Here is a 25,360-nt window from a genome sequence, read left to right as displayed (position 1 = left end):
TCCTTTGGTTCAGAATGAACTCCATAATATGACCTAAATTGTCATCCTGACGACGGGGAGACGCTTCGCCCTCAGCATCCTTTTTCACGCGCTTGTACTCACATGTGCTTAAACTCCAGATGATGCCATGCTGGGCAGCTGGAGTTCTCTGTATGTCCTTGTGCGCCCAAACCACTTTTGATATACCCTGACCAGATCCATTTCTAATGGGGAAATGTATTCCACTGTCTCCTGGTTTGTTGACTAATAGCCAACATTTATGTGTCAAGACAATATTGAGTGCACGTTTTACAAATTGTGGCCACGTTTAAGTAGATCATGCCCCTGTTTTACTCAAATGATGCTTAAAACGTGTGCACAATATAATAAAACGAGCGCACAATATCAAAATGAGCGCACAAGGTAATAAAACGTTCGCACAATATAATAAAACGTGCGCACAATATAATAAAATGAGCGCACAATATAATAAAACGTGCGCACAATATAATAAAATGAGCGCACAATATAATAAAACGTTCGCACAATATAATAAAACGAGCGCACAATATAATAAAACGTGCGCACAATATAATAAAATGAGCGCACAATATCGTAAAATGTGCGCATATTCTCTCCATGTGCAAAACATTTTGCCATGACACGTCCAGGGCTCCGTACTTTCCTGGGTTCCGTACTGATGTTTAACGGTGTGTCTTGTTTCTTCAGTCTGTCCGTTTTTTTTTTTCTTTCCTGCTTGCAGAGCGAACATTTCTAAATGACTGTATGGAGCAGGCGGCTCTATGGGATCAGAGTTCACAGGTCTGATTTTGGTTCTTTTCCCACCCCACATACTGGCTGTTAATACAGTTCAACCTTTCAACCACTAGAGAGCAGAATAACTTCGGCTGTCAAAGTCCTTCTGAGTCCCAAATCAAATGATTTCTTTCCAACACCAACAAAATAACATATGATGTCGCACACTGCTCAGCGTGGCGCTCTCGTTGGAGCAACATCTTTGCCAGACTGCTTTCGTCTGACCCAGCGCTGAATTTGTCGATGTGAGAAGAGTCTGAGTATTGACTTACGATCATTTAAGCATAAAAACACACGAGCTACACATGCATTTTATTAATTTACACAGAAACATGCAAAAAAAAAAAAACCCATTTGATATTACATGTCATGTTTTGTCTGTTATTATTGCTTTCAATGCATCTAAAACCAGTCAAAATGACTCGCAATGCCTCAGGTAATAATTTTCAACAGCACCGCTATACTAAAAATTTCTGGGAAGAACCCTGACACATCTGAAATAATATAATTTACAGTCTTACATTCTGGTGTCACCGACTGAATGGTGCCCCCTAAAAATTGGTCCACCCTGCCTTCACTGCGCATGCGTAATTTCTGTGCATCAGCCGCGGTTCACTGATTATCACCAAGTTCCTGCTTAAAACTGCACTCCAGTCATCATCTATCTCAGCAACAGATATCTGAATCTTTTGCACGACAATCATTTCCACATGAACTGACGGATGAAGTGATCAGAGCACCGCAGCAGCTAGCAGCTCGTGTAGCTGCTGCGTTCACTGCGCCTCCGTCATTTCAATGTGTCAGTAGTGACTCACCGATTATTGTTTGTTTCTGATTAAAACTGACTTTAGAATGATTTAATAGGTTTTACTTTGTCATCTAATGGTTAATAATCACATTATTCCCTTTGATCTCGTTGGGTGTAGAGACTGTCTCATATGAGCTGCTGTGGTCCCAGATGACACATGTGCAGTGAAAGCAGGGCGGACCGATTTTTAGGCGGGGACTGTTCGGTCTGCGACACTGGGAACATGTAAATCAAAACGTGTTCTCAAGATTTAAACTGGCACATTTATGACACCCTTCAAATGAACATCCATCTTCGATTTGAAATCATACAACGAACAGTGTAAAACACACATTTTGATTGGCCCCTGTGACTTTTGGGTCAGAGTTTAGATACACAAATAACATGACCAGCTTAAAGGTTTTTCATGTCAAAACATTTTTATTTTTAACTCACTGTATAAAAGAAACAGATTGCGTTTGACAATGTGTCTGTGTGTGTATACGTGTACTTTTGCAATGTAAAGGACATCAGCACATGATACATCATAAGAACATCAGTCATTCATCATTGTGAAAACCATAAAACAATAAGCCTCCGCTCCTCTTTCCATGACAAAAACTCCTGTAACAGTGGAATGTGCCGTTCATTTCCAAACTGGACGCTGTGTTTTATCCGGGACGTCAGCACTTTTTCAGCACATTGAGACAGACGTGCGGAGGAATTCTGCGCGTCGCGGCGGTGCCGCATGGCGCACAACAACGCCGTGATGAAGCCTCATAGGACATGTTCTGGCATATCCAGGCACATCCACAATTTCTCGGATAATCACTCGATGGAAAAACCACCGACAGCTGTCTGAACACCATCTCCAAGCTGTCCTGTGAGACCAAAACGGAGGTGGTTTTGTCTCGCTCCAGTAGCGAATCCTTTGTGACGCGCGAAGCCTCCGCTCAGCTTTCCATGACAAAATCTCTTGTTAAAAGTGAAATCTGCCGGAAAATGGTTGATGTCCAGTTCTTGTGATAATCAGAGAAATGGCACACGATGGTCACGGATCCAGACAGCCATCCGTTTAGAAATGAAATGGTCGTTCAGCCTGTCGATGGCGGCTTCGGAGCGCGGCGCGCCCCACAGCCGCTAGGGACGTCCTTAAGGCGACAGTAACACTCCTTATTCTCTACCAAGCCCATAACAGACACGGATTACTCGTTATAATTGTTTTAGCAAGTTTTCAGGGTATCATGCAGCAGTCTCTTATTAACGTGATGAAAAGCATAAAAAATACATTTTTGTAGTATAATATTAATTTACAATTGTCATCATGTGGATTCTCTATGTTGTTTTGACTGCAGCAACTCTCTGGCACGCAAGGGATTATGGGATACGTGAAAACCCTGGATGAATTATTCATAACTCATGTCTTTGTGACGGCACCAACAAAGAGCACGGGGTCATGTGATGACGTAAGATCACAAAGAGGAAAATCTTCACTTTAGTGCCTGGTCCTTCATTTCAGTTAGTGACCAGGCAAACTGTCATAGCTGCTGATTATTACCAGGTCTTAACAACTTGAATCAAAGGTGATCGTTACCAGGTCTTAACCAGATAATCTTCAGTCAGCTGATCATTACCTTTTCTCAGCAAGACTCATTTTACTGGAAGTGAATCATCAGATAAACAAAGTGTTTTCCACAACACAACCAAAGGTATTTTTTCTCATTTCACCATTTGATTCCCTGTTTGATTGTAAGCTGTATTTTCTTTCAAGTGTCCATTTTTAGAGAAAGCCTACAAATAAACTAGAAGTTAAATTATACGTCACATTGCCTCCATCTGGAGTTGGTCCCCGGGCAATGGACTGTAGCTCTCCACTGCCCCTAGTGGTTAGATTGTGTTTATCTGTAATTAGGATGGGTTCAATGCAGAAGACACATTTTGTTGTCTGTACAATGACAATAAAGGCTTTTTTCTTCTTCCTCCTCCTTCATAACATTGCAGGAGACATGGTCAGATGATGAGGAGCAGCCCTTCGTCCTGAGAATTAAACCTTCTCTGAACAACAAGAAGAAGAAGAACAGGAATGGAGATTCAACTCTGTACGGTGATGGGGCAGCATCAAAACAGAGGTCACCTGTCACACTCCAGGATTACATCACAGCAGCGGTGGAAGCAAAACTCCACTGTGACGACACGTTGGACCAGCACCCCAAGACGGTGAGTCTGACTGTCCATTTTGGAGCAAATGACTTTGCATGTTGTCATCCTAAACATCAAAAGACAAGATTTTATCGTACATTTCAGCACACTGTCAAACACTGGAAGGTGGGTTTTCATTTTGGGACCTGTTCCCTCATTTAATCATGGAACTGAACTTTGTAGTCAGTCACCTCCTCAGTTTGTCGGGACAGGGTGAGACGCTCCGATATCAGAGAGGGACTTGGAGTACAGGGTTCGGGAAACTAAATGACTGTATTTCATTGGTGCTGAGATAGATGAAAATGACATACTTCATGTTGTTTTTTTCTTTGTTGTACACAGAGCTATGAGGATAAGAAAGATAAGGACAAGCAGAGGGAAGAAAAGGCACAAAAGCAGCATTTTGATAATGAATTTCCACCTTTCAAGCCTGTGAAACCTCCAAAAGCTGAGGTCAACAAAGCGATGCCGGCCACTTGCCAGCCTGTGAAGCCAGCTGTTGAGTCCAGCACGGAGATCCCGGCCACTCAACAGCCGGTGCCAGCTGCTAGACAGCACGTGACCCTTAAAGTTAAGGTGACGCCGGCCACTAAAATACCAAAAAAACCTCTTGTTGGGCAAGAGGAAAAGAAACCCCAGGTTTCTTTTCAGCACTGTAGCCAGGCTGACAAAGAGTCAGAGCTCTATTGAGCAGAGTATTCCTTTAACTTTATTTAACTAGTAATGACTTCATGACTTTCTTTGCTAATAAAATTTTAACTATTAGAGAAAAAAATTACTCATAACCATCCCAAAGACGTATCGTTATCTTTGGCTGCTTTCAGTGATGCCGGTATTTGGTTAGACTCTTTCTCTCAGATTGTTCTGTCTGACTTATTTTCATTAGTTACTTCATCCAAACCATCAACATGTCTATTAGACCCCATTCCTACCAGGCTGCTCAAGGAAGCCCTACCATTATTTAATGCTTTGATCTTAAATATGATCAATCTATCTTTATTAGCTGGCTATGTACCACAGGCTTTTAAGGTGGCAGTAATTAAACCATTACTTAAAAAGCCATCACTTGACCCAGCTATCTTAGCTAATTATAGGCCAATCTCCAACCTTCCTTTTCTCTCAAAAATTCTTGAAAGGGTAGTTGTAAAACAGATAACTGATCATCTGCAGAGGAATGGTCTATTTGAAGAGTTTCAGTCAGGTTTTAGAATTCATCATAGTACAGAAACAGCATTAGTGAAGGTTACAAATGATCTTCTTATGGCCTCAGACAGTGGACTCATCTCTGTGCTTGTTCTGTTAGACCTCAGTGCTGCTTTTGATACTGTTGACCATAAAATTTTATTACAGAGATTAGAGCATGCCATAGGTATTAAAGGCACTGTGCTGCGGTGGTTTGAATCATATTTATCTAATAGATTACAATTTGTTCATGTAAATGGGGAATCTTCTTCACAGACTAAGGTTAATTATGGAGTTCCACAAGGTTCTGTGCTAGGACCAATTTTATTCACTTTATACATGTTTCCCTTAGGCAGTATTATTAGAGAGCATTGCTTAAATTTTCATTGTTACGCAGATCAATCAATCAATCAACTTTTTTCTTATATAGCGCCAAATCACAACAAACAGTTGCCCCAAGGCGCTCCATATTGCAAGGCAAGGCCATACAATAACCATGAAAAACCCCAACGGTCAAAACGACCCCCTATGAGCAAGCACTTGGCCACAGTGGGAAGGAAAAACTCCCTTTTAACAGGAAGAAACCTCCAGCAGAACCAGGCTCAGGGAGGGGCAGTCTTCTGCTGAGACTGGTTGGGGCTGAGGGAAAGAACCAGGAAAAAGACATGCCGAGAAGGGGGGCAGAGATTGATCACTAATGATTAAATGCAGAGTGATGCATACGGAGCAAAAAAAGAAAGAAAGAAACAGTGCATCATGGGAACCCCCCACAGTATACGTCTAAAGCAACATAACCAAGGGATGGTCCACGGTCACCCGATCCAGCCCTAACTATAAGCCTTAGCGAAAAGGAAAGTTTTAAGCCTAACCTTAAAAGTAGAGAGGGTATCTGTCTCCCTGATCTGAATTGGGAGCTGGTTCCACAGGAGAGGAGCCTGAAAGCTGAAGGCTCTGCCTCCCATTCTACTCTTACAAACCCTAGGAACCACAAGTAAGCCCGCAGTCTGAGAGCGAAGCGCTCTAATGGGGTAATATGGTACTACGAGGTCCCTAAGATAAGATGGGACCTGATTATTCAAAACCTTATAAGTAAGAAGAAGACTTTTAAATTCTATTCTAGAATTAACAGGAAGCCAATGAAGAGAGGCCAACACGGGTGAGATATGCTCTCTCCTGCTAGTCCCCGTCAGTACTCTAGCTGCAGCATTCTGAACCAACTGAAGGCTTTTCAGGGAACTTTTAGGACAACCTGATAATAATTAATTACAATAGTCCAGCCTAGAGGAAATAAATGCATGAATTAGTTTTTCAGCATCACTCTGAGACAAGACCTTTCTGATTTTAGAAATATTGCGTAAATGCAAAAAGGCAGTCCTACATATTTGTTTAATATGCGCTTTGAATGACATATGATACCCAGATGATACCCAGCTTTATGTATCCATGAAGCCAGAGGACACACACCAATTAGCTAAACTGCAGGATTGTCTTACAGACATAAAGACATGGATGACCTCTAATTTCCTGCTTTTAAACTCAGATAAAACTGAAGTTATTGTACTTGGCCCCACAAATCTTAGAAACATGGTGTCTAACCAGATCCTTACTCTGGATGGCATTACCCTGACCTCTAGTAATACTGTGAGAAATCTTGGAGTCATTTTTGATCAGGATATGTCATTCAATGCACATATTAAACAAATATGTAGGACTGCTTTTTTGCATTTGCGCAATATCTCTAAAATTAGAAAGGTCTTGTCTCAGAGTGATGCTGAAAAACTAATTCATGCATTTATTTCCTCTAGGCTGGACTATTGTAATTCATTATTATCAGGTTGTCCTAAAAGTTCCCTGAAAAGCCTTCAGTTAATTCAAAATGCTGCAGCTAGAGTACTGACAGGGACTAGAAGGAGAGAGCATATCTCACCCATATTGGCCTCTCTTCATTGGCTTCCTGTTAATTCTAGAATAGAATTTAAAATTCTTCTTCTTACTTATAAGGTTTTGAATAATCAGGTCCCATCTTATCTTAGGGACCTCATAGTACCATATCACCCCAATAGAGCGCTTCGCTCTCAGACTGCAGGCTTACTTGTAGTTCCTAGGGTTTGTAAGAGTAGAATGGGAGGCAGAGCCTTCAGCTTTCAGGCTCCTCTCCTGTGGAACCAGCTCCCAATTCAGATCAGGGAGACAGACACCCTCTCTACTTTTAAGATTATGCTTAAAACTTTCCTTTTTGCTAAAGCTTATAGTTAGGGCTGGATCAGGTGACCCTGAACCATCCCTTAGTTATGCTGCTATAGACGTAGACTGCTGGGGGGTTCCCATGATGCACTGAGTGTTTCTTTCTCGTTTTGCTCTGTATGCACCACTCTGCATTTAATCATTAGTGACTGATCTCTGCTCCCCTCCACAGCATGTCTTTTTCCTGGTTCTCTCCCTCAGCCCCAACCAGTCCCAGCAGAAGACTGCCCCTCCCTGAGCCTGGTTCTGCTGGAGGTTTCTTCCTGTTAAAAGGGAGTTTTTCCTTCCCACTGTCGCCAAGTGCTTGCTCACAGGGGGTCGTTTTGACCGTTGGGGTTTTTCCGTAATTATTGTATGGCCTTGCCTTACAATATAAAGCGCCTTGGGGCAACTGTTTTTTGTGATTTGGCGCTATATAAATAAAATTGATTTGATTTGATTTTCATTTTTATTGACCATTTTCAGACATAGTTCCTCTTTTTTCTGAGCTCTTAAGAATGTAGACAAACTACACTGCACACACAATTAGACAAGTTTTTTCCACCAATCACCTACAGCGTTGTAGACTTCATGTGACGCGAACACAACAACTATTTCAGCAGCCATGACGTCTGAGTGAACCTCGGGAATCTGCCCACAGACACCGCCAATTCCATACGGTGAGTCTAAAGGTTATTTCATTATTATTTATTTTATTTATTTAAAAATAATAAATAAAATAAACTCTGCCCATTCCATATGGTGAGTCTGAAGATTGTGAGACTTTTGATCTCATATGTGGTTGAAACGCTCATCCGGGTCTTTCGTATTTGTAATGAAGTTAAAATAATCAGTTTTTCCGTCTTTTGCAAGTAAAATGCAAATTCTTTTATCACATTTTTGTGTTTCTTTTGATCTGTTGGACGGCAGCAACCCTGGAAACACTGAAAGTCAAAGCCAAACCAGACTTCAGACTGCAGACATGCAACCTGCACTTGGCTTTTCCTGCCAAATTACGTATTATAGCTACACTCTCTTCACTTCACTTGTGTAATATTCGACTTGAGTCATTAGTTTCAAGTCATTTTACAAGATGGACTTTTTGTCACACTTGTTATTCATATTCACTTGCATATTAATTTGTTTGATTTATTCAATGTACAGAAAATTCTTCCGGTGACTGTGACACCATCACCTGCATGTTACACCTACATGAAAGTTCACCTGTTTGTAACAGATATCTATGACAGATCCAACAAAAACACTATTATATTAGTTTTTGGTGAAATATATTTCATTTTGCGATGTTTCAGAAATAAATGAAGTGATCCTGAATTCAGATCTGGATCCTGATCAACACTCAGTTTTAATGGGTATTCGAGTAATCCTGTTATAAACCAGCAATGACACACTGCAATATTCTTCATGGTAGAGGTAAGAAGTAATTTTTGAATAATTATGCAGCAGTAGTGATTCATATAGTACTTAACATTTTCTTCAGAATATTCAAATTTATTCAGAAAATAACCCCAGATAAATTGAATTTATCTACTTTGTAATATTGGTGGAAATATTTTACAATAACAGTTCAAGATCTTATGGAAAAAAGTATCCTTGCTCAGTGTTTTCATCAGCCTCAAGTCTTCTTGAATATGATGCCACAAGCTTTTTGCACCCATCTTTGGGCAGTTTTGCCCATTTCTCTTTGCTGCACCTTGCAGGCTCCATCACAGATGAGTGTCGGTGCACAGTCATTTTCAGATCTCTCCAGAGATGTTCAATCAGATTCAGGTCTGGGCTCTGGCTGGGCCACTTAAGGACATTCACAGAGTTGTCCTGAAGCCACTCCTTTGATATCTTGGCTGTGTGCTTAGGGTCATTGTCCTGCTCAAGGATGAACTGTCGCCCCAGTCTGAGGTCAAGAGCGCTCTGGAGCTGGTTTTCATCCATGATGTCTCTGTACATTGCTGCATTCATCTTTCCCTCAATCCTGACTAGTCTCCCAGTTCCTGCTGCTGAAAAACATCCCCACAGTATGATGCTGCCACCACCATGCTTCAATGTAGGGATGGTGCCTGGTTTCCTCCAAACATGATATCTGGCATTCACACCAAAGAGTTGTGATTGTCGTGCAAAAGCTTCAGATATCTGTTGCTGAAATAAATGATGACTGGAGTGCAGTTTTAAGCAGAAACTTGGTGATAATCGGTGAACTGCGGCTGATGCACAGAAATTATGCATGCGCAGTGAAGGCAGGGTGGACCAATTTTTAGGGGAGACCGTTTGGTTGGCGACACCGGAGTGTAAGACTGTAAATTATATTATTTCAGATGTGTCAGGCTTCTCCCCAGAAATTTTTAGTATAGCGGTGCTGTTGAAAATTATTACCTGAGGTGTTGCGAGTCATTTTGACTGGTTTTAGATGCATTGAAAGCAATAATAATAGACAAAAAATGACACTTATGTTGTAATATCAAAGGTTTTTTTGCATGTTTCTGTGTAAGTTAATAAAATACTTGTGTAGCTCGTGTGTTTTTATGCTTAAATGATCGTAAGTCAATACTCACACTCATCCAGGAGCATCTTCTCATGTCGACAAATTCAGCGCTGGGTCAGGCGAAAGCAGTCCCACAAAGTACCATGCTATGGCAGTAATCCCAAAGTAATCCTTTGTCCATGTAGTTACATGAACTAATGATGAATCATGGTTCTTGGTGCAGTGATGTCTGAGGGGTCAGAGATCACAGTATTCATTTTAGGCTTGTGCCCTTGCCCTTTCTGCACTGGAATTTCGATTTCAATTTATTTCAATTTCAATTTATTTTTATTTATATAGTGCCAAATCACAAATCCTGAATTTATCCAGATTCCTTGAATCTGTTAATGATATTATGCGCTGTAGATGGAGAAAATGCAAATCCCTTCCCATCTTTCTTTGAGGAAAATTATTTTTAAGCATTTCAATAATTTTCTCATGCATCTGTTGACAAACTGGAGATCTTCTGCTCATCTTTGTTCCTCAGAGACTTAGCTTTTTCTGGACACAGCTTTTGCACCAAATCAAGCTTACAGTCACCTGTACAGTCACCAGTCACCTTGAAATAACATCATTATTGATTTTTTAAAATCTCATTAGTAGCCCTAAATTCTGTCACAACTTTTTTTTGGAATGTGTCACAGGCCTTAAATGCAGAAATGTGTGGATATTAAATGAAATGAACCTAGTTTTATATATATTTATAGTTTTATATATATATATATATATATATATATATATATATATATATATATATATATATATATATGATGTCTTATATTTCTTATGTCTTATTATTTATTATTATATATACCTTTTTCTTGAGCTGCTTGGGTGGGTAGGGAGAGTTCCCATGGAATAAAAAAGCTTTTCAACCTACCATCCCTGGTTCTCAAGACCAGGCACCTAAGTGGCTCTACTCTACTCTTTTCTACTCTCCTAGTTTACTCTTCCTTTTTAGATATTTAGATATACCTTAGTATACTAGCATAGTTCCACCTTAGAATTGGAATATAATATATAAGATATACCTTACTGAATTTTCATGAACACATTTCAGTGTGAACTTTACCTTTCTACATACAGAACAATGCAACAAGTTTTAAAACATGGATTCAGGAGCCCCCTTTTTGCCATTGATTCATTTATTCCCATTTTCTGGACCACTGTAATGTGGACACACCCCTCAGATCAGTCCTCGGTGTATTTGGAGCTTTTGCAGTGGACTCTTCGTGCCTCCACTTCCACTTGGATCAGCAGGTGTTTCTTGGAGGCCGGGTCCGTTGCTGAGGCGACGAGAGGTTCAAGGCCTTTTGGCTTCTTTGGTGTCTGTTGCTTCGATGGCGGGTAAATGTCTGTGTGCAGGTAAGGACTTGGATTGATTGGTTTGTTTTAAAAATCATGATTCAGCAGCAAGAAATATACATTAATCTATTGGTTCGTGATATTGTGACGAAAAGCGCCTCATTTTCGTCACGGCAGCACAAATTCATAGTAATTCATTCCGTGATGGTTGCACAAAATTAAAAGTGAAGCGAGGGGGGGGTCGGGGTGGTTATGGTTAGGGTGGTGGGAAAGAGTAAGGTTAGGTTATGGTTAAGGTTAAGGTCGGGTTTAGGAGTAGGGTTAGTAATAGTGAGTTAAAATGAAACCAGTCACAAAAATTTGACTCATTTCGATACGGGAGCACGAAAAAAAACAAAAAAAAAACACTGGCTTTACATGACTCCCTTTGACAGCTGTCACATATGTCACAAATCTCCTGTTGCATTCGATGCATCTGACAAGTGGGGAGTCGGAGCTCAAAAAGATGCCATTTTAGAGTTCTGTGCAAAAAGTGGGGGAAAAAAACATGCATCCAGATTTGCTTTGTTGCTTTTCTACAAGCAACAAACACTCATCAACAGACATGTCAGTCATTTAGCTGCAGCAACAGAAGAATGGAAAATGCACAAAAACTATACTGGCTTTTAAAATCTGATCAATAACAATGACAGAAGGATTTGACATTGTTTTGACAACACTGTAAAATATAACAAGTTGACTTTACTTAAAAAAAAAAGCAAAGTCGTTGCCTTAAAAAAGTAATTTATGTTAACTTAGATACATTAGATTTGATTAACTAATTTTTTGTTAGTTCTCTGTACTCAAATGAACTTAAATAAATTATAGTAACTTATTCATTTTGAGTTTGCAGTACTCAAATAAACTTAAAAACCTAGATTATAGTAACTTGTTTATTTTGAATTTACAGTAGTCAAATAAATTAGATTACAGTAACTTATTTACTGTGAGCATCCAGTACACAAATGACAGCGTAATTCTCTTTAGTTTTGTTCATCCTTCATATTCAGATCAATTTAATTGAATTCAATTTTTGCATTTAAGCACCGCTGACACTTCTGAGGAAAAACAAAGGCGATCACAAATCCAACACAAACAACGAGTCAGAGTTTCTGTCTTTGAGCGCTCTGCCCACTGCTGTAAGGACAAGTCCTTTACTTTCAACATGGAACAGTACTGGCATGTCGCATAGGACATTAAAAGCAAAGCAGTTTTGACTTATGGTTTTGATTTATAAACCAAACTAATTCCAGACAGTTTATCATCAATGAGTGAAAAACAGGTTGGAGAGAGCACTGGTGGTCCAAACACGGGCTCACCATGGACGTGTGTGGGCGGGAATGCGCAAAGTAAGTGAGGCAGATCTGCACATGTCTGAAAGAATGCCCCAAAGGACACTGGATATGAAAAATTATTTTTCTAATTTGTCTTAAATGGGAAACATCAAGTAAAGCAAGTCTTCCAGTCTCAAAGTATTACTTACTTATTTAAAATGAGTGTTCATAACAGGTTGATGAAAACTGAGTTTGGTTCACTTATCATACTTAATTCATTTGTATGTTAGCATTTACAGTGAATGATACCTCACATCTCAAAGAGCATGTTTTCTTGAAATAATCTTTAAAAATAACATTTTAATTCAAAATAAACCACCAATGTTGGAAATAAAGTTGGGGTTGACATATTTTTTTCCAGAGTTGGTCAGAAATTTGATTGTTTTTAGAATTTTTATTTTTGTTAGAGAACATAAAATCTAAGTTCCCAGTCACCATTGAATGCAGCATTGATATCTGAAGTGCTGCTTGCTCTGTGTCGGTAGAGTCGATTAGAATGCCATTTTGTATCCATTAAACTGTGGATCCACTGAGATTCAATAAGATCCCATATAAATTCTGTGTGAAATACACATTCAAATGTGCTTGTTTGCACACGTGCGCGCGCACACACACACACACACACACACACACACACACACACACACACACACACACACACACACACACACACACACACACACACACACACACACACACACACGTGCTATTCACAAATATTACTAATAATTCAGATTGCAAAGTATCAGTCCTTTTCCTGGAATATTATTAACACCTGCTGATAATTTTAGAAGTAGACTAATGCAGAGTAACACCCTTTGGCTGTTTTCCTGCTCAACGCTTTCAGTGTGGAAACAAAGGTACGTTTTTGTCACTAGGGATGTTGCTCTGCGAGGCAGGTCCACTGAACTATTCTGCACGATGATCTCTATAAGCTTGGTAAAAACGTGTACGAGAATAATATGCCTTTTTCCCCCCTTCACAGTGCAAGTTGGATTTCGTGCCAAATTCATTCCCTCTAGTTTTAATTTATTAGTTAAAATAAAGGTTCTTACCGGTGCGATGCATGAGGTTGTTCATTCTACAAGGAAAAAAAGCAGATGAGGATGTTAATGAAAGCAATGTAAAAGAAAAAAAACATGATTCCTCCTTTGCCCCTCCTCACGTACCTCCTCTCTTCACCCTCCAGCAGTTTACGGTAGATGGTGAGCTCGATGTCCAGGGTCATCTTACGGTTCAGCAGCTCTTGGTATTGATAAGTCTGTTGATGCATGCCCCGGTTGGCCTGCCTCAGGGCCCCCTTCAGCTGCATGATGTCCTCCCTGGCCTTGTCCATGCGGATGTTTCCATCTGTTGCTGCTTCACTGATGTCCCTTCTCAGAGACTCTTCCTGCACATACACATAAAATATAAGAGGCTGACGGATGAAGCCTGGTGGCTTGGTGAGCTTGGTGTTTGTGAGCACAACCTTCACTGTGAGATTCTCCAGCTCCACATTGAGTCTCTTCATCAGATGAAGTGTGTCTGTGATTTCCTTCTTTAATTCTCTGACTTCCTGCTCAAGCTTTCCTGCGGTCAGGATCAGAGTGTCCATCTGAGGGACAAAGAATAACACATTATGGAAGATGATGACTCGAAACCAGGAGATTTAGCTTTCTTCTTAGAGTGGAAATAAAACTGAAATCTGACATTTCGGAATAATGGTCTGAAAATGTATTGCATTGTATTTGAAATAGTACAGTAAAACTCGCATATATGGATTCAGGTGGAATCAGAAATCAGTTTTGTCCGTTAAAATCGAAATCTGTTATATGTATATAACTGACAAAATCCATTATATGTATAAAATGGACAAATTCCATTTTTTTCTAAGTCCACTGCGGAGTGGTACCTTAAAATCCTAAAGCATGATTTATGCTTCTGCAACTACGTGGCCATGCAATGACGTCGATGTGCATGTGACCCTTTAAAGTTCTCATCGCGTCTTTATGCAGTTTTCTGCAGGAACAGTGGCTTATTCTGGATTCATTTGTCCCTCAACAAGCTCCACTTCTTTCATCAACCTCCACACTAATGATATGGTAGATACAAATTCCTCCATGTAAAAAGTCAATAGTCAAACTTACAGAGACGTTTTAATGAATAGCTACTCGTGTAACCACTGACCTACCTTTCCTACTTGACTGATCACTTTATGAATGTGTGCTGTACGTTAGGTCTATTGTCCATATGATTGAATGAAATGTTTGTGTGTAGGTTTGTGTGTAAAACAGGAACCTGCTGTAAAACAGTGTTACTGAGTCAGGCCTGGGGTAATGTGCAATTGTGCTTTTTAACCTTTTCCTGTATAAATAAATAAATGAAAATGAAATGAAATATTTGTGGACTTTTCTACCAAATGTATTTGGTCCATGATTGTTACTGAGCACGTCCAGACTGCTCTGTCTGGTGCGTGCAAGGGGTTTTTAATCAAAATGTATTGCGGTCAGACAGGATATTTTGTCCAATGTGATCGAAAATCCGTCATACAAAATCTGTTATATATGGTGTTTATTGCATGGAAAACCATATAAAAGCACTTGGACTTTTGCCTTTGTCCGATGAGTGCGAGTATCCAGTTTATACGATGACGGATTAGGCAAGTTTTGCTGTATTCAAAGTAGAAATACAACTTCCTTTATTAAAAGCGTTCTTGATCCTCCTCACTTCTTTCTGGTTCCAGTGTTCTATGTCCTTCCTGGTGCTACTGTCCATGTTGCCGTAGTGGACACAGACGCCATCTACAGTCTCATCCATTTCCAGTGACCTTCTTTTGTTGTCACGTATGATCACTGTCTTGTTTGCGGCCTGCAATTCCAGCTCCTTGATCTCCTGCAAGGAACATCCAACAGAACAGTAAAGTTATCAGGAAAAACTGTCATTTTTCAGGAATTTTTCCCTGTTCTACCAATACATTCCAGTAGGGGGAGCATTCAAACAGTTTATCAACATTCAAACAGTTTATCTTACGAGCTGAGAAGAAACTGTTGCACAGAGGATTTGGTTATGAGCGTGTCCAACAGCTAAATGCTGAGTTCTGAAGCTCAAAAGACGATTAAAAACATTTAAGAAATGTTTCTTGTGTAAGATCATATTAAATAATGGTAAATATAATATGAATATTTGTCAAAAAAAGAAAAGAATTGACTGTGACCTTGATGTAACAATGGATTTCTCCTGAAGGACCAGTAGCTTCCCATAAAACTGGTGCTGTAGACTAGAGCCCTGGTTGCCAACCTGGGGTCCAAGCCTCCCCTAGGGAGGTGTCAAAGATGACAGAGGTGCCCAAAGTTTTGTCTTCTCTGAGGTTACCATAATTACAAATTCACTGATTATATGAAGTCATAATAACACACACTTGACAATTAAAAAGATTATTTACTGTGGATGAACCAAAGGGAAAAAAAGGAAGATGGAGCAGACTAAATATATAAAAAAAGGAATTAATCACGTTCCTCTTTTTTGGGGGGTGTTCAGCATTTGTTAGGTACAAATAGAGGAGCTCCAAAGAAAAAAGGTTTCGACCAGACTAGGGGGACAAGTATTCGGGCACTCAGTGCCATTTGTATTGTGCCTGATCTGACACAGAAAAAGTAGACAAAGTGGACAGACTACACCCTTTTGGGCACATGGGTGTATTGTTGGATTGTTTTCTTTGTGAATTTACATTGTTATTTTGGGTCTGTGAGTGCAAAATAAATTCATTCATTAAAATTTTGGCACCCTCTGAATTCATGCAAGAGGATCATGAGATGAACTCATGTCCAAAACATCTTTGCCATGGAAGCATGGGTGAACAGAGGTACACACAGATAGAACCAGTTTCTATAGTTCCCACAGTGAGGTGGTGGATGCTAAGTAGCAAGCCAAGACCCAACAGGAATGTTATATTTGTACTGTAGCACTTTTGGAATATAAGCAGCAGAAGCAAGTCCAACACAGATGCTGAGGTTTGCCAGGCCGGTGCTTATCCCTGGATACCATAGTTTAAGTGGATGGGAGTTTACAATCCTCCTTTACAGGATGCCAGTCCATTGCAGGTTACTTCCCCAGCCAAGGCTGGCACCCAATTGTAGCTGGGTGGACTGGGACAGTGCAGCTGAAGTGTCCCATCCAAGGACACAAACAGGTACCTGAAGTGTAGACCTGGAGTCAAACCTCCAACTCTAGCCCAAAGAGGCACATGCTTTGTACAGGAATGTTTGATTTCACCTGATTTTGATGAAAACTCAATGAGAAATCAAAATGATTTGGGATATATTTTAGGAAATGTCCATAGGTACAGCCATCCAAAGGTTCCTGTCCAATGACATTTTTGCACCATTTCGGGAAAACATGCAGTGTCCATTTCTGCTGGTAACTATTTTACTCTGTGCCTCAGTGCTGGTGTCAGAGCAGAGAGCACAGTGGAATAAGGAGTTAGGTTACTAAAATGTAGATGTGGGTTTAATTTCCAGTCTGTGACCTTTGACAAGACCACCCAGTCCACCCAGCTGTATATGTTGAGAATGAGTCACAGTGACTAACCCCCTTGTTGCTACAGAATCCAGGCATGACCACTGACACAAAGAAGCCTCAGGCCCTATATAGGACATCTTCATTTCTGGTGTCAACAATATCTAAAGTTAGGGCAGAGGTGAAGGTTGTCTGGGAATTACCAAATTTCTGGATGTGTAGTGTAACACTGTTTAATAATGGACATAGTTACATCAACATGCCACATTTGACTACTAACATGATATTAAAGAAAAAAACATGGTTAGCATGTGCAGTTATGCTAATCGCAGAGTATGCTATCACTTGGTTCAGGTTAGCATAAGGGTTTGGCTAGCTTAAATGGCATTAGCAGCTGATCACAGGTCAGCAGCAGCTCTGACAGTCAGTACTGGAACTACAGCCCCATGTAACCTGTCTGACAACCGGGGCTGCCAATTGTCACAAAAGAAGAAAAAGAGCCAGCGTGTGGGCTAAATCTGGTCCCGTATCTCTTTTATGGGGCATGAACAACCAGAAGAATAGCAGGTCCCCGATATGGGAACTTCCCACTAGTCCTAGCATTAAGGAGAGCGTGTTGATGTTGTTTTTACATTTATGGTAGCCTATATGTTGCACTAAAGTAGGTGAATCAATGTTACAAAAGCGTGACAATTTAAAAAAAAAAAAAATTAATTATGGTGGATTACCATTATGTGTTGATTTTCAATTCTACAGATTTATAGACAACAGTACAATTAAAGGTGATTAATGGTGTATGTCAACAGAATCACATTTTATTTTTGTAAACTGAACAAAACTGGATCTGGTTTGTTAATTATTTGAAAGTATTACATTTATTTGTGAACTCGGACACATGCAATGTGCACTGCAGCCAGTACATTCTGGGTGCTGGTTCCAAGCCTGGATAAATTTAATTTAACTAGGTTAGTCCCACTGAGATCGAGACCTCTTTTTGCAAGGGAGACCTGGGCAGTTATAAAGCTTCCAATTCACCTAACCTGCATGAATTTAGATGTTGAGGAAACCGATGGAAACATGGGGAGAATATGCAAACTCCACACAGAAAGGCCACAGGTGGTAATCAAATCATTTAAGAGGTTTTACTTTGTCATCTGATGGTTAATAATCACATTATTCCCTTTGACTGCTTTGGGTGTAGAGAGTCAGTCTCAGACATGCTGCTGTGGTCCCAAATGACACATGCACAGTAGAGGCAGGGCGGACCAATTTTTAAGGGGGACTGTTCAGTCTGTGACACCAGATCGATTGAGGCCCAGCTTAACAACATCTGCCACCGGTGCCCTTGCCCAACAGGGTGCTAGCATAAATTGGGCTACTGCTTTGCGAAGAAAAAGAAGAAGAAGAAGAAGAAGAAGAAGGAGGCTGTGTCCACAGACAGTGGAAGGAGAGGAAAACTAGAAGGGTGGAGTGAGAGTCGAGAGTTTGAATGTTGGCAGTATGACTGTAATTGTGTAATTGTTCTGAACGAAAACCAGCACGGACACATTTGGGGATGTGCACATTCAAATATGTTTTTATTATTATTAATGTATTTTTTATTTTTGCTTGATGGTGAGCTGCAAAGCTTCTTAACAGGCTTCCTGTGCTCAGTATTTGTCAATAAACGCATGTGTAAATTGTGAATGGTCAGCAGAGGCACGCATCACCTTTTTAACATCATTGTGTGTGTGCTGTTCTGCGTGCGTGTGTGCAGCCTCACACACACACACACACACGCTTCTCATGAACATTTTTCCAGTTTCATGATTATTCCATTTAACAGTGTACTGAATAAACTGTCCCTGCGTGTCTCCACGTCATTGCCAGTCATCTATAGTATAATTTCTTTTCTGTGTTCATGTTGTCTGATGTGACGTAGTGGGGAATCTCTGCTCTAAGGGCCTATTTACATGAAATTGCATATTTAAATAGGGCGTGGCCAGGGAGGAGTTTGGTTCCACGCTCAATTCCACGTTCAGTGGGATGTACAGATGGAACGTGCGTGAATTCATGCCGACACACACTTTGATACATCTGAATATATTTGTGCTTACGCGAGATTCAGGGTTTTGGCATACGACAACTTTTAGTTAGACGTCCATGCAAGTCTTTGTACATGAGGCCCTAGGTGAGAGAAGCAGAAGCAATTTTGGACAATGAGAAAAGTACTGCAGATGTGGTGAGGGAGACAACTAGGAAAGTCCCGGGTGGGATATCTGGAGTGCAGAAGATAGACAAGGAGACTTGGTGGTTGAACGAAGATGTCCAGGAAAGCACAAGGAGAAAGAGGTTGGAAAAAAATTTTGGGGATAGTCGTGGAGATGAAGAAAGTAGACAGTGGTACAAGGAAATGCAGCGTAAGGTGAAAAAAGAAGTGGCAAAAGCCAAGGAAAAAGCATATTGCGAGCTGTACAAGAAGTTGAATAGGAAGGAAGGAGAATTGGCCAGATTGGCTAGACAAAGGGACAGAACTGGAAAGGATGTGCAGCAGGTTAGGGTGGTAAAAGATGCACAGGATAATGTGCTGACACGCAAGGAGAGTGTGTTGAGGTGGTGGGAAAATTTTGAAGAGCTGGTGAATGAAAGAGAGAAAAGACTGGATGATGTGACAAGAATAAATCATGAATGACAAGAGATTAGTAAGGATAAAGTGAGGGCAACTATGAAAGGATCAAGAGCAGAAAGGCAGTTGGTCCAGATGACATTCCAGTGGAGGCATGGGAATGTCTAGGAGAGATGGCAGTGGAGTTTCGAACCAGATTGTTTAATAACCTCTTGGAAAGTGAGAGAATGCCTGGGGAGTGGAGACGAAGTGTGCTGGTTCCTATTTTCAAGAACAAGGGTGATGTACAGAGCTGCAGTAACTACAGAGGCATAAAGTTGATCAACCACAGCATGAAGTTATGGGAAAGAGTAGTAGAAGCTAGGCTTAGAAAACAGGTGAAGATCTGTGAGCAGCAATATGGTCTCATGCGGAGAAAGAGCACTACAGATGCAATGTTTGCTCTGAGAATACTGTTGGAGAAGTACAGAGAAGGCCAGAAGGAGTTACATTGTATGTTTGTGGATTTAGAGAAAGTTTGAGTTCCAAGAGAAGACCTGTGGTATTGTATGAGGAAGTCTGGAGTGGCAGAGAAGTATGTTAGGGTAGTGCAGGACATGTACAAGGATAGTGTGATTGTGGTGAGATGCACACTATCATGACAGTCTTTTAAGGTGGAGGTGGGATTACACCAAGGATCAGCTCTGAGTCAGACTGGAGTCTCCATGGACTATGATGCTTGCAGATGGCATTGTGGTCTGTAGAGAACAGGTTGAGTTTTGCCTGGAGAGGTGGAGATGTGCTCTGGAGAGAAGGGGAATGAAAATCAGTAGGAGCAAGACTGAGAACATGTGTGTGAATGGGAGGGAGCCCAGTGGTTACAAGGAGTAGAAGTGAAAGTAAATGAGTTTAAATACTTGGGATGAACTGCCCAAAATAATGGAGAGTGTGGTAGAGAGATGAAGAAGAGAGTGCAGGCAGGGTGCAGTGGGTGGAGAAAGGTGACTGAAGAATATCAGCAAGAGTGAAGGGTGAAAGTCTACAAGACAGTAGTGAAACCAGTTATATTGTACGGCTTAGAGATGGTGGCACTAACAAGAAGACAGGAGACAGAGGTGGAGGTGGCAGAGCTGAAGATGTTGAGATTCTCTTTGGGAGTGATGAGAATGAACAGGATTAGGAATGAACATAGTATACGGAGAAGGATGCTGAGGATGGAGCCACCAGGCAGGAGGAGAAGAGGAAGGCCAAAGAGGAGGCTTATGGATGTGCTGAGGGAGGACATGCATGTGGTTGGTGTGACAGAGGAAGTTACAGAGGACAGAGTGAGATGGAAATGATTGACCTGCTGTGGCGACTCCTGACGGGAGCAGCCAAAAGAAGAAGACATTTATTTGTGAACTTTAAAATCAGTTTGGGGTTGTAATATGCACCATCACATAATATAAAGAGGTTAGGACTCGTGGACCCTCCCCTCTGATGTGCTAGATTTGAATCTCAAGCAACAACCTGTGTTTTATGACAACATTCTGTCACAAAACGATTGGACTGGATGCCACCGTGACTGCTGTTAAAGAGTAAGAACAAAAGAAACATGTCACCTCTTCACAACCAATCTGGAGGAACTCTAACTTTGCAATCAGGTCCTCCAGCTCCAGGGCCAGTTCTGTTGTCACCATGTGACCTTCATCTACATCCTGGGTGACATTAAATACATAATTAGCATAGCTTCATTAACACCTTGGTAAAAATGATTTATTAATGTCAGCAAAAAGCCTTCCAAAGAACCTTTGGAAAGAGTATAAATGAGCAGTTGTTAAACAGATAGCGGTACCCTTTTGGTGAGGACAAACTCATTCTCCAAGTCAGCTTTCTTCAGCAGCTCATCCTCATACCTGAAACCACATTAGAATCAGAGCACATATGCAGTCTGCGCTGACAGCGGCACCACTTATCAGAATCTTTTTTTCATATAACATTCTCTCTATCAAGCACAATCTCATGGGCAGAGGCTGATTTGAGCTTGGTGAACTTCAGGTCATTTCCTGCTGACCTCATTTTGGTTTCCTGCAGCTCCTCCTGGCTCTTCAGCACCCCCACCTCCAGTTTGGCTCGTTCGCGGGTCAAACCCTCGACCTGCCACTGCAGTTCATTCTCCAGCTGCCTGACGATGTCCTCAACCTTTCCCTCATAGCCGTCCTGCTCCCGCAGGATGTGCAGCTTCATCTGCAGCTCTGTGTTTCTACACTCCAGATGTTTCACCTGAGACAGAGAGAGAAAAAGAAGATGGATTTTTCTCAAAATTACATCACTTTGACTTTAGCTGACCTTCAGTCATTCCACCATGTTTGGTGCAAATCGGACAAAAACTGTTGACACACAAACAGACAGACACACAGAACTAAAATCAACACCCCTGCATGAGCTACCGCTGCACATGGCTGTAAAAAAAAAAAGGTGCACTATCACATGCCAGTCATCTGGGTTGAACCCAGAACCCACTTTGCTGAAATCCAACAACTCTTTACGTACAACACAAAGCACAGTGGTGACACAGCACAAACGTGCAAATTTCACGTAGGACATGAATGCTTCAAGGATATATTACCTTTAAATTTATTGATTTTTTTTTAACACAAGTGATATTGAACATGGATGAACGGGGCAGCTTCCCAAGGAGCTACAAAAATCCACTATAGCACCTAAATAATGCAAGAAACCTACTTTGCAATTGTTGGTATGTGACTGATGTGACATAAGAAATGTGGCCCACTTGGCGATTTTGTTGTTGCTGTTGTTGTAAATACTGGTTTATATCGACCCTCCCTCTGTTGTGGTCGCCCAGGCTCAGTTTATTGATTTGTCTCTGTGCCTTTTATGTGAGTGCGTCTTGGTAATTGGTTGTTCCTTAGTTTCATGGTTGTCTGGTGTGTGTGTGTGTGTGTGTGTGTGTGTGTGTGTGTGTGTGTGTGTGTGTGTGTGTGTGTGTGTGTGTGTGTGTGTGTGTGTGTGTGTGTGTGTACGTGTACGTCCTCCTTCTGGTGTGTGCATCTGTGGTGTTTGTACCTCTGTGTGTGTGTGTGTGTGTGTGTGTGTGTGTGTGTGTGTGTGTGTGTGTGTGTGTGTGTGTGTGTGTGTGTGTGTGTGATGTCATCCGTCCATGTTCAAGGTGATTATGTTTTCCCTGCCCACTGGTCTTTTATTTATTCCTGCTGTTCTGTTCTTTATGTATTTCTTAGGATTGTTTTGTGCGCCCCCCCCCCCCCCCCCCCACACACTCTTACTCTGTTCCAGTTTTGTGTGGTTCCTACATTGTGTTGTCTGTTTGTTTCTCATTGTTGCTGCCATTTTGTGCACTTTATGTCCCGGTTTGATATTTCATGATCTGGTTTTATTTTCCCCTGACCTCAGGTTGCCCATTTATTTTGTATTTCGATGTGTTCCTGTATTTTCTCTTGTGTCCTGGTGTTTCCATTCTCACTTCTGTTACACCCGTTGTTAATTAGTTGAGTTTTATTTAATCTGCACCTTAATAGGTTAATAGGGTTTTAAAAAGGAATAGTTTGTACCATCTGTCATGCTTAGTTATCATGTAATAAATGTAATAAATGTCATGTGTTTGACCTTTTACTTTGGAGACCAAGCATTCAACACAGTCAAAATTTTTCCATTTATTAATCCTATTAGCTCAACCAATAATTTGTATCACTTTATTACCAAAATTGGCTCAACTCTAACTTATGACCCCTGTACAAACTGAAATTGACCTTTGTCATAATTTTTACAGTTTTTACCTCATAACTCCATAACATTCAGTCAAGGATAGTCTAAACTATACCTTTTGGAATCGTTATGCTCAGACAAATAAATAATAAGGTATACTTTCATATGATTGGAACACTTTGAAATTTTGACTCCTGTGTAATCTGAAAATATCCACATCTGAAAATAAGCATTAGTTAATTTAGAATATCTGTGCCAAATTTCATGCTTTAGTCAGAAAAATGCACATTCATTTTGACTCTCTGCTGCAGTACCACGCATATGTAATACAAACTCATGTGATACATCTCCATCTCACCAAAATACAGGATCCTGTTATCGTACACATTATGATCACTGTGTTGCTGCACTATCCCGCTGTAACATGCTCTTGTTGGGTAAAGTGCACAGCTGGGTTTAGTTTTAGTGAGGATGGCTGTGCTTGTCCATAACATTATTTGGCACTGATACAATTATTTAATTTGTAACATGTTGAAGAGATGTGTTTTCAATGTGAGATTAAAGGGTATAATTTTAAGAACTGCAACAGAGCCGCCTTAATTCCTATATTTTCTTTGAGGTCATTAACAAATTTAGATGTGTAAAAGCACAAAAGTTTCCAAAGTGTTGCATGTCTCGACAAATATCCCAAAAATAATGGGTTGCATATATACAAACCCTTAAATATAACATATTATATTATCTCTTTTACAGCCAGTTGGTCAGAACATAAAAACAGTAACATTCCCAAGCAGTCAGTTAAAGCATTATCAAATGCTAAGAATACAGCAAAGCATTTTTGTTTTATTACAGTCATATTGTGTTGTACAGATTTGTTTTAATTGTGATACTAGACAACTGTCTGTTTTGTATAAAGAAGACAAACTTTATTATTATAATTATTGCTATAATAAGGTGGACTAATTTTCTGTGGAGTGCACATAGTTTTGCCTGTAGTTGAGTGGGTGTTTGCAAGTGTGTATTTATATGTTGTTGGCACACTTTTTTTTATACTCACCATTTATTTATTTTTTATTTTTTGACTAGTTTATTGGGAAATGACAATTATTATAATATTCAGCGCAATTTGCCTTTATTAAGATAGGTTATCTTCCATTCAGATATTCAGTAAGTGGTTATTTTGTCTGTACGGTGCTGCAGCTTTGATTATGTTTAATGTATGTTGGTTACTTATCTAATCACGCTTCATTTTTTTTTGGCTTTTTAGGAATAAAATGTTTCCTTATTTCAATATTTTGTTTCCTTACTTTTATTAAATAACTTTAAAACTCGAAATGTAGAAAAATATCGAGATATATGAAATAATTGGTGAAAATTGTATATGGATAGATTTACTTACTTGCTTTTATTAAATAAATTAAAAGTAATAAATACATAAGAGTTAATCGTATTTTATGCATGTAAAAGTATTCGTACTATTCGTATGGGGAAGTGAAGGGTGCAAAAATGTATTATTATTATTATTATTATTATTATTATTATTTCCGATTGTTTTGTATTTAATGGTTATTTTGCAGGTCACGGATAGGTGGCCAAGTGGTTAATGCGCTTGGTTTCAGTTCAGAAGGCTCCGGGTTCCAATCCCACCCCCGCCACATTTCTCCATGTAATGTGGAGTTGCGTCAGGAAGGGCATCCGGCGTAAAACCTGTGCCAATTCAACATGCAGATCCACCTTGGATTTGCTGTGGCGACCCCGAGTGCAAACAAGGGAGCAGCCGAAGGGACTTACTTTGCAGGTCAAGGATAAATTTGTTAAGTTATTGAGTTGTCTTTTCTTGATGTTTACTTCTTTCCATTGGTTGCTGAGTTTTTCTTGAGGTGAAATGTGTTTTAGATTTTGAAAAAGAGGAAAGTTGCTTTAATTCCGTCCGGTGATCATTTACGCACCTTATTGATTAACTTGACAAGCTGCTCCGTGTTTCCGGTCACCTCCTCCTCCTCCTCCTCCTCCTCCTCCTCCTCCGGCGGCTCCGTGTCGTCCTTGGCTCGGGGGCTTTTGACCCACGCTGAGCTGCTCTGCTCTTCACGAGTGGACATGTTGGTGTGCGCGATGTGCACCTGCAGGTGTCCACGCAGCACGCGCCCTCTTAAAGCGCG

At 40.4% G+C, this 25,360-nt stretch overlaps 1 protein-coding gene across 1 annotated transcript; it reads right to left on the bottom strand.

Moving 5' to 3' along the window:
- Window positions 1-10,913: 10,913 nt before the first annotated feature.
- LOC117514367 (keratin, type II cytoskeletal 8-like) lies at window positions 10,914-25,197 on the bottom strand. The gene is made up of 9 exons (XM_034174827.1): window positions 25,151-25,197; window positions 21,532-21,740; window positions 21,313-21,373; window positions 21,080-21,175; window positions 15,107-15,271; window positions 13,869-13,994; window positions 13,570-13,790; window positions 13,456-13,481; window positions 10,914-11,077 (listed from the first exon to the last, which is right to left on the bottom strand). Exons 2-9 carry the CDS (start codon window positions 21,702-21,704, stop codon window positions 10,914-10,916), a joined length of 1,032 nt encoding a protein of 343 aa, XP_034030718.1. The 5' UTR covers window positions 21,705-21,740; window positions 25,151-25,197.
- Between the last annotated feature and the right edge of the window lie 163 nt (window positions 25,198-25,360).

Source organism: Thalassophryne amazonica, chromosome 1, assembly GCF_902500255.1.
Source record: "Thalassophryne amazonica chromosome 1, fThaAma1.1, whole genome shotgun sequence".
Taxonomy (NCBI): Eukaryota; Metazoa; Chordata; class Actinopteri; order Batrachoidiformes; family Batrachoididae; genus Thalassophryne; species Thalassophryne amazonica.
The sequence above is the reverse complement of the archived record's forward strand: the minus strand, read 5'-3'. Positions and strand labels throughout refer to the sequence as shown.

Excerpts from the sequence above, each read along its gene's own strand:
- LOC117514367 (XM_034174827.1), bottom strand. The coding sequence starts at position 21,704 with ATGAAGCTGCACATCCTGCGGGAGCAGGACGGCTATGAGGGAAAGGTT. Across the intron at positions 15,272-21,079 it reads TCCAGATTGGTTGTGAAGAG|GAGATCAAGGAGCTGGAATT; the intron begins GTGACATGTTTC and ends TGTTCCTTGCAG. Across the intron at positions 13,482-13,569 it reads CTGGAGGGTGAAGAGAGGAG|AATGAACAACCTCATGCATC; the intron begins GTACGTGAGGAG and ends TTTTCCTTGTAG.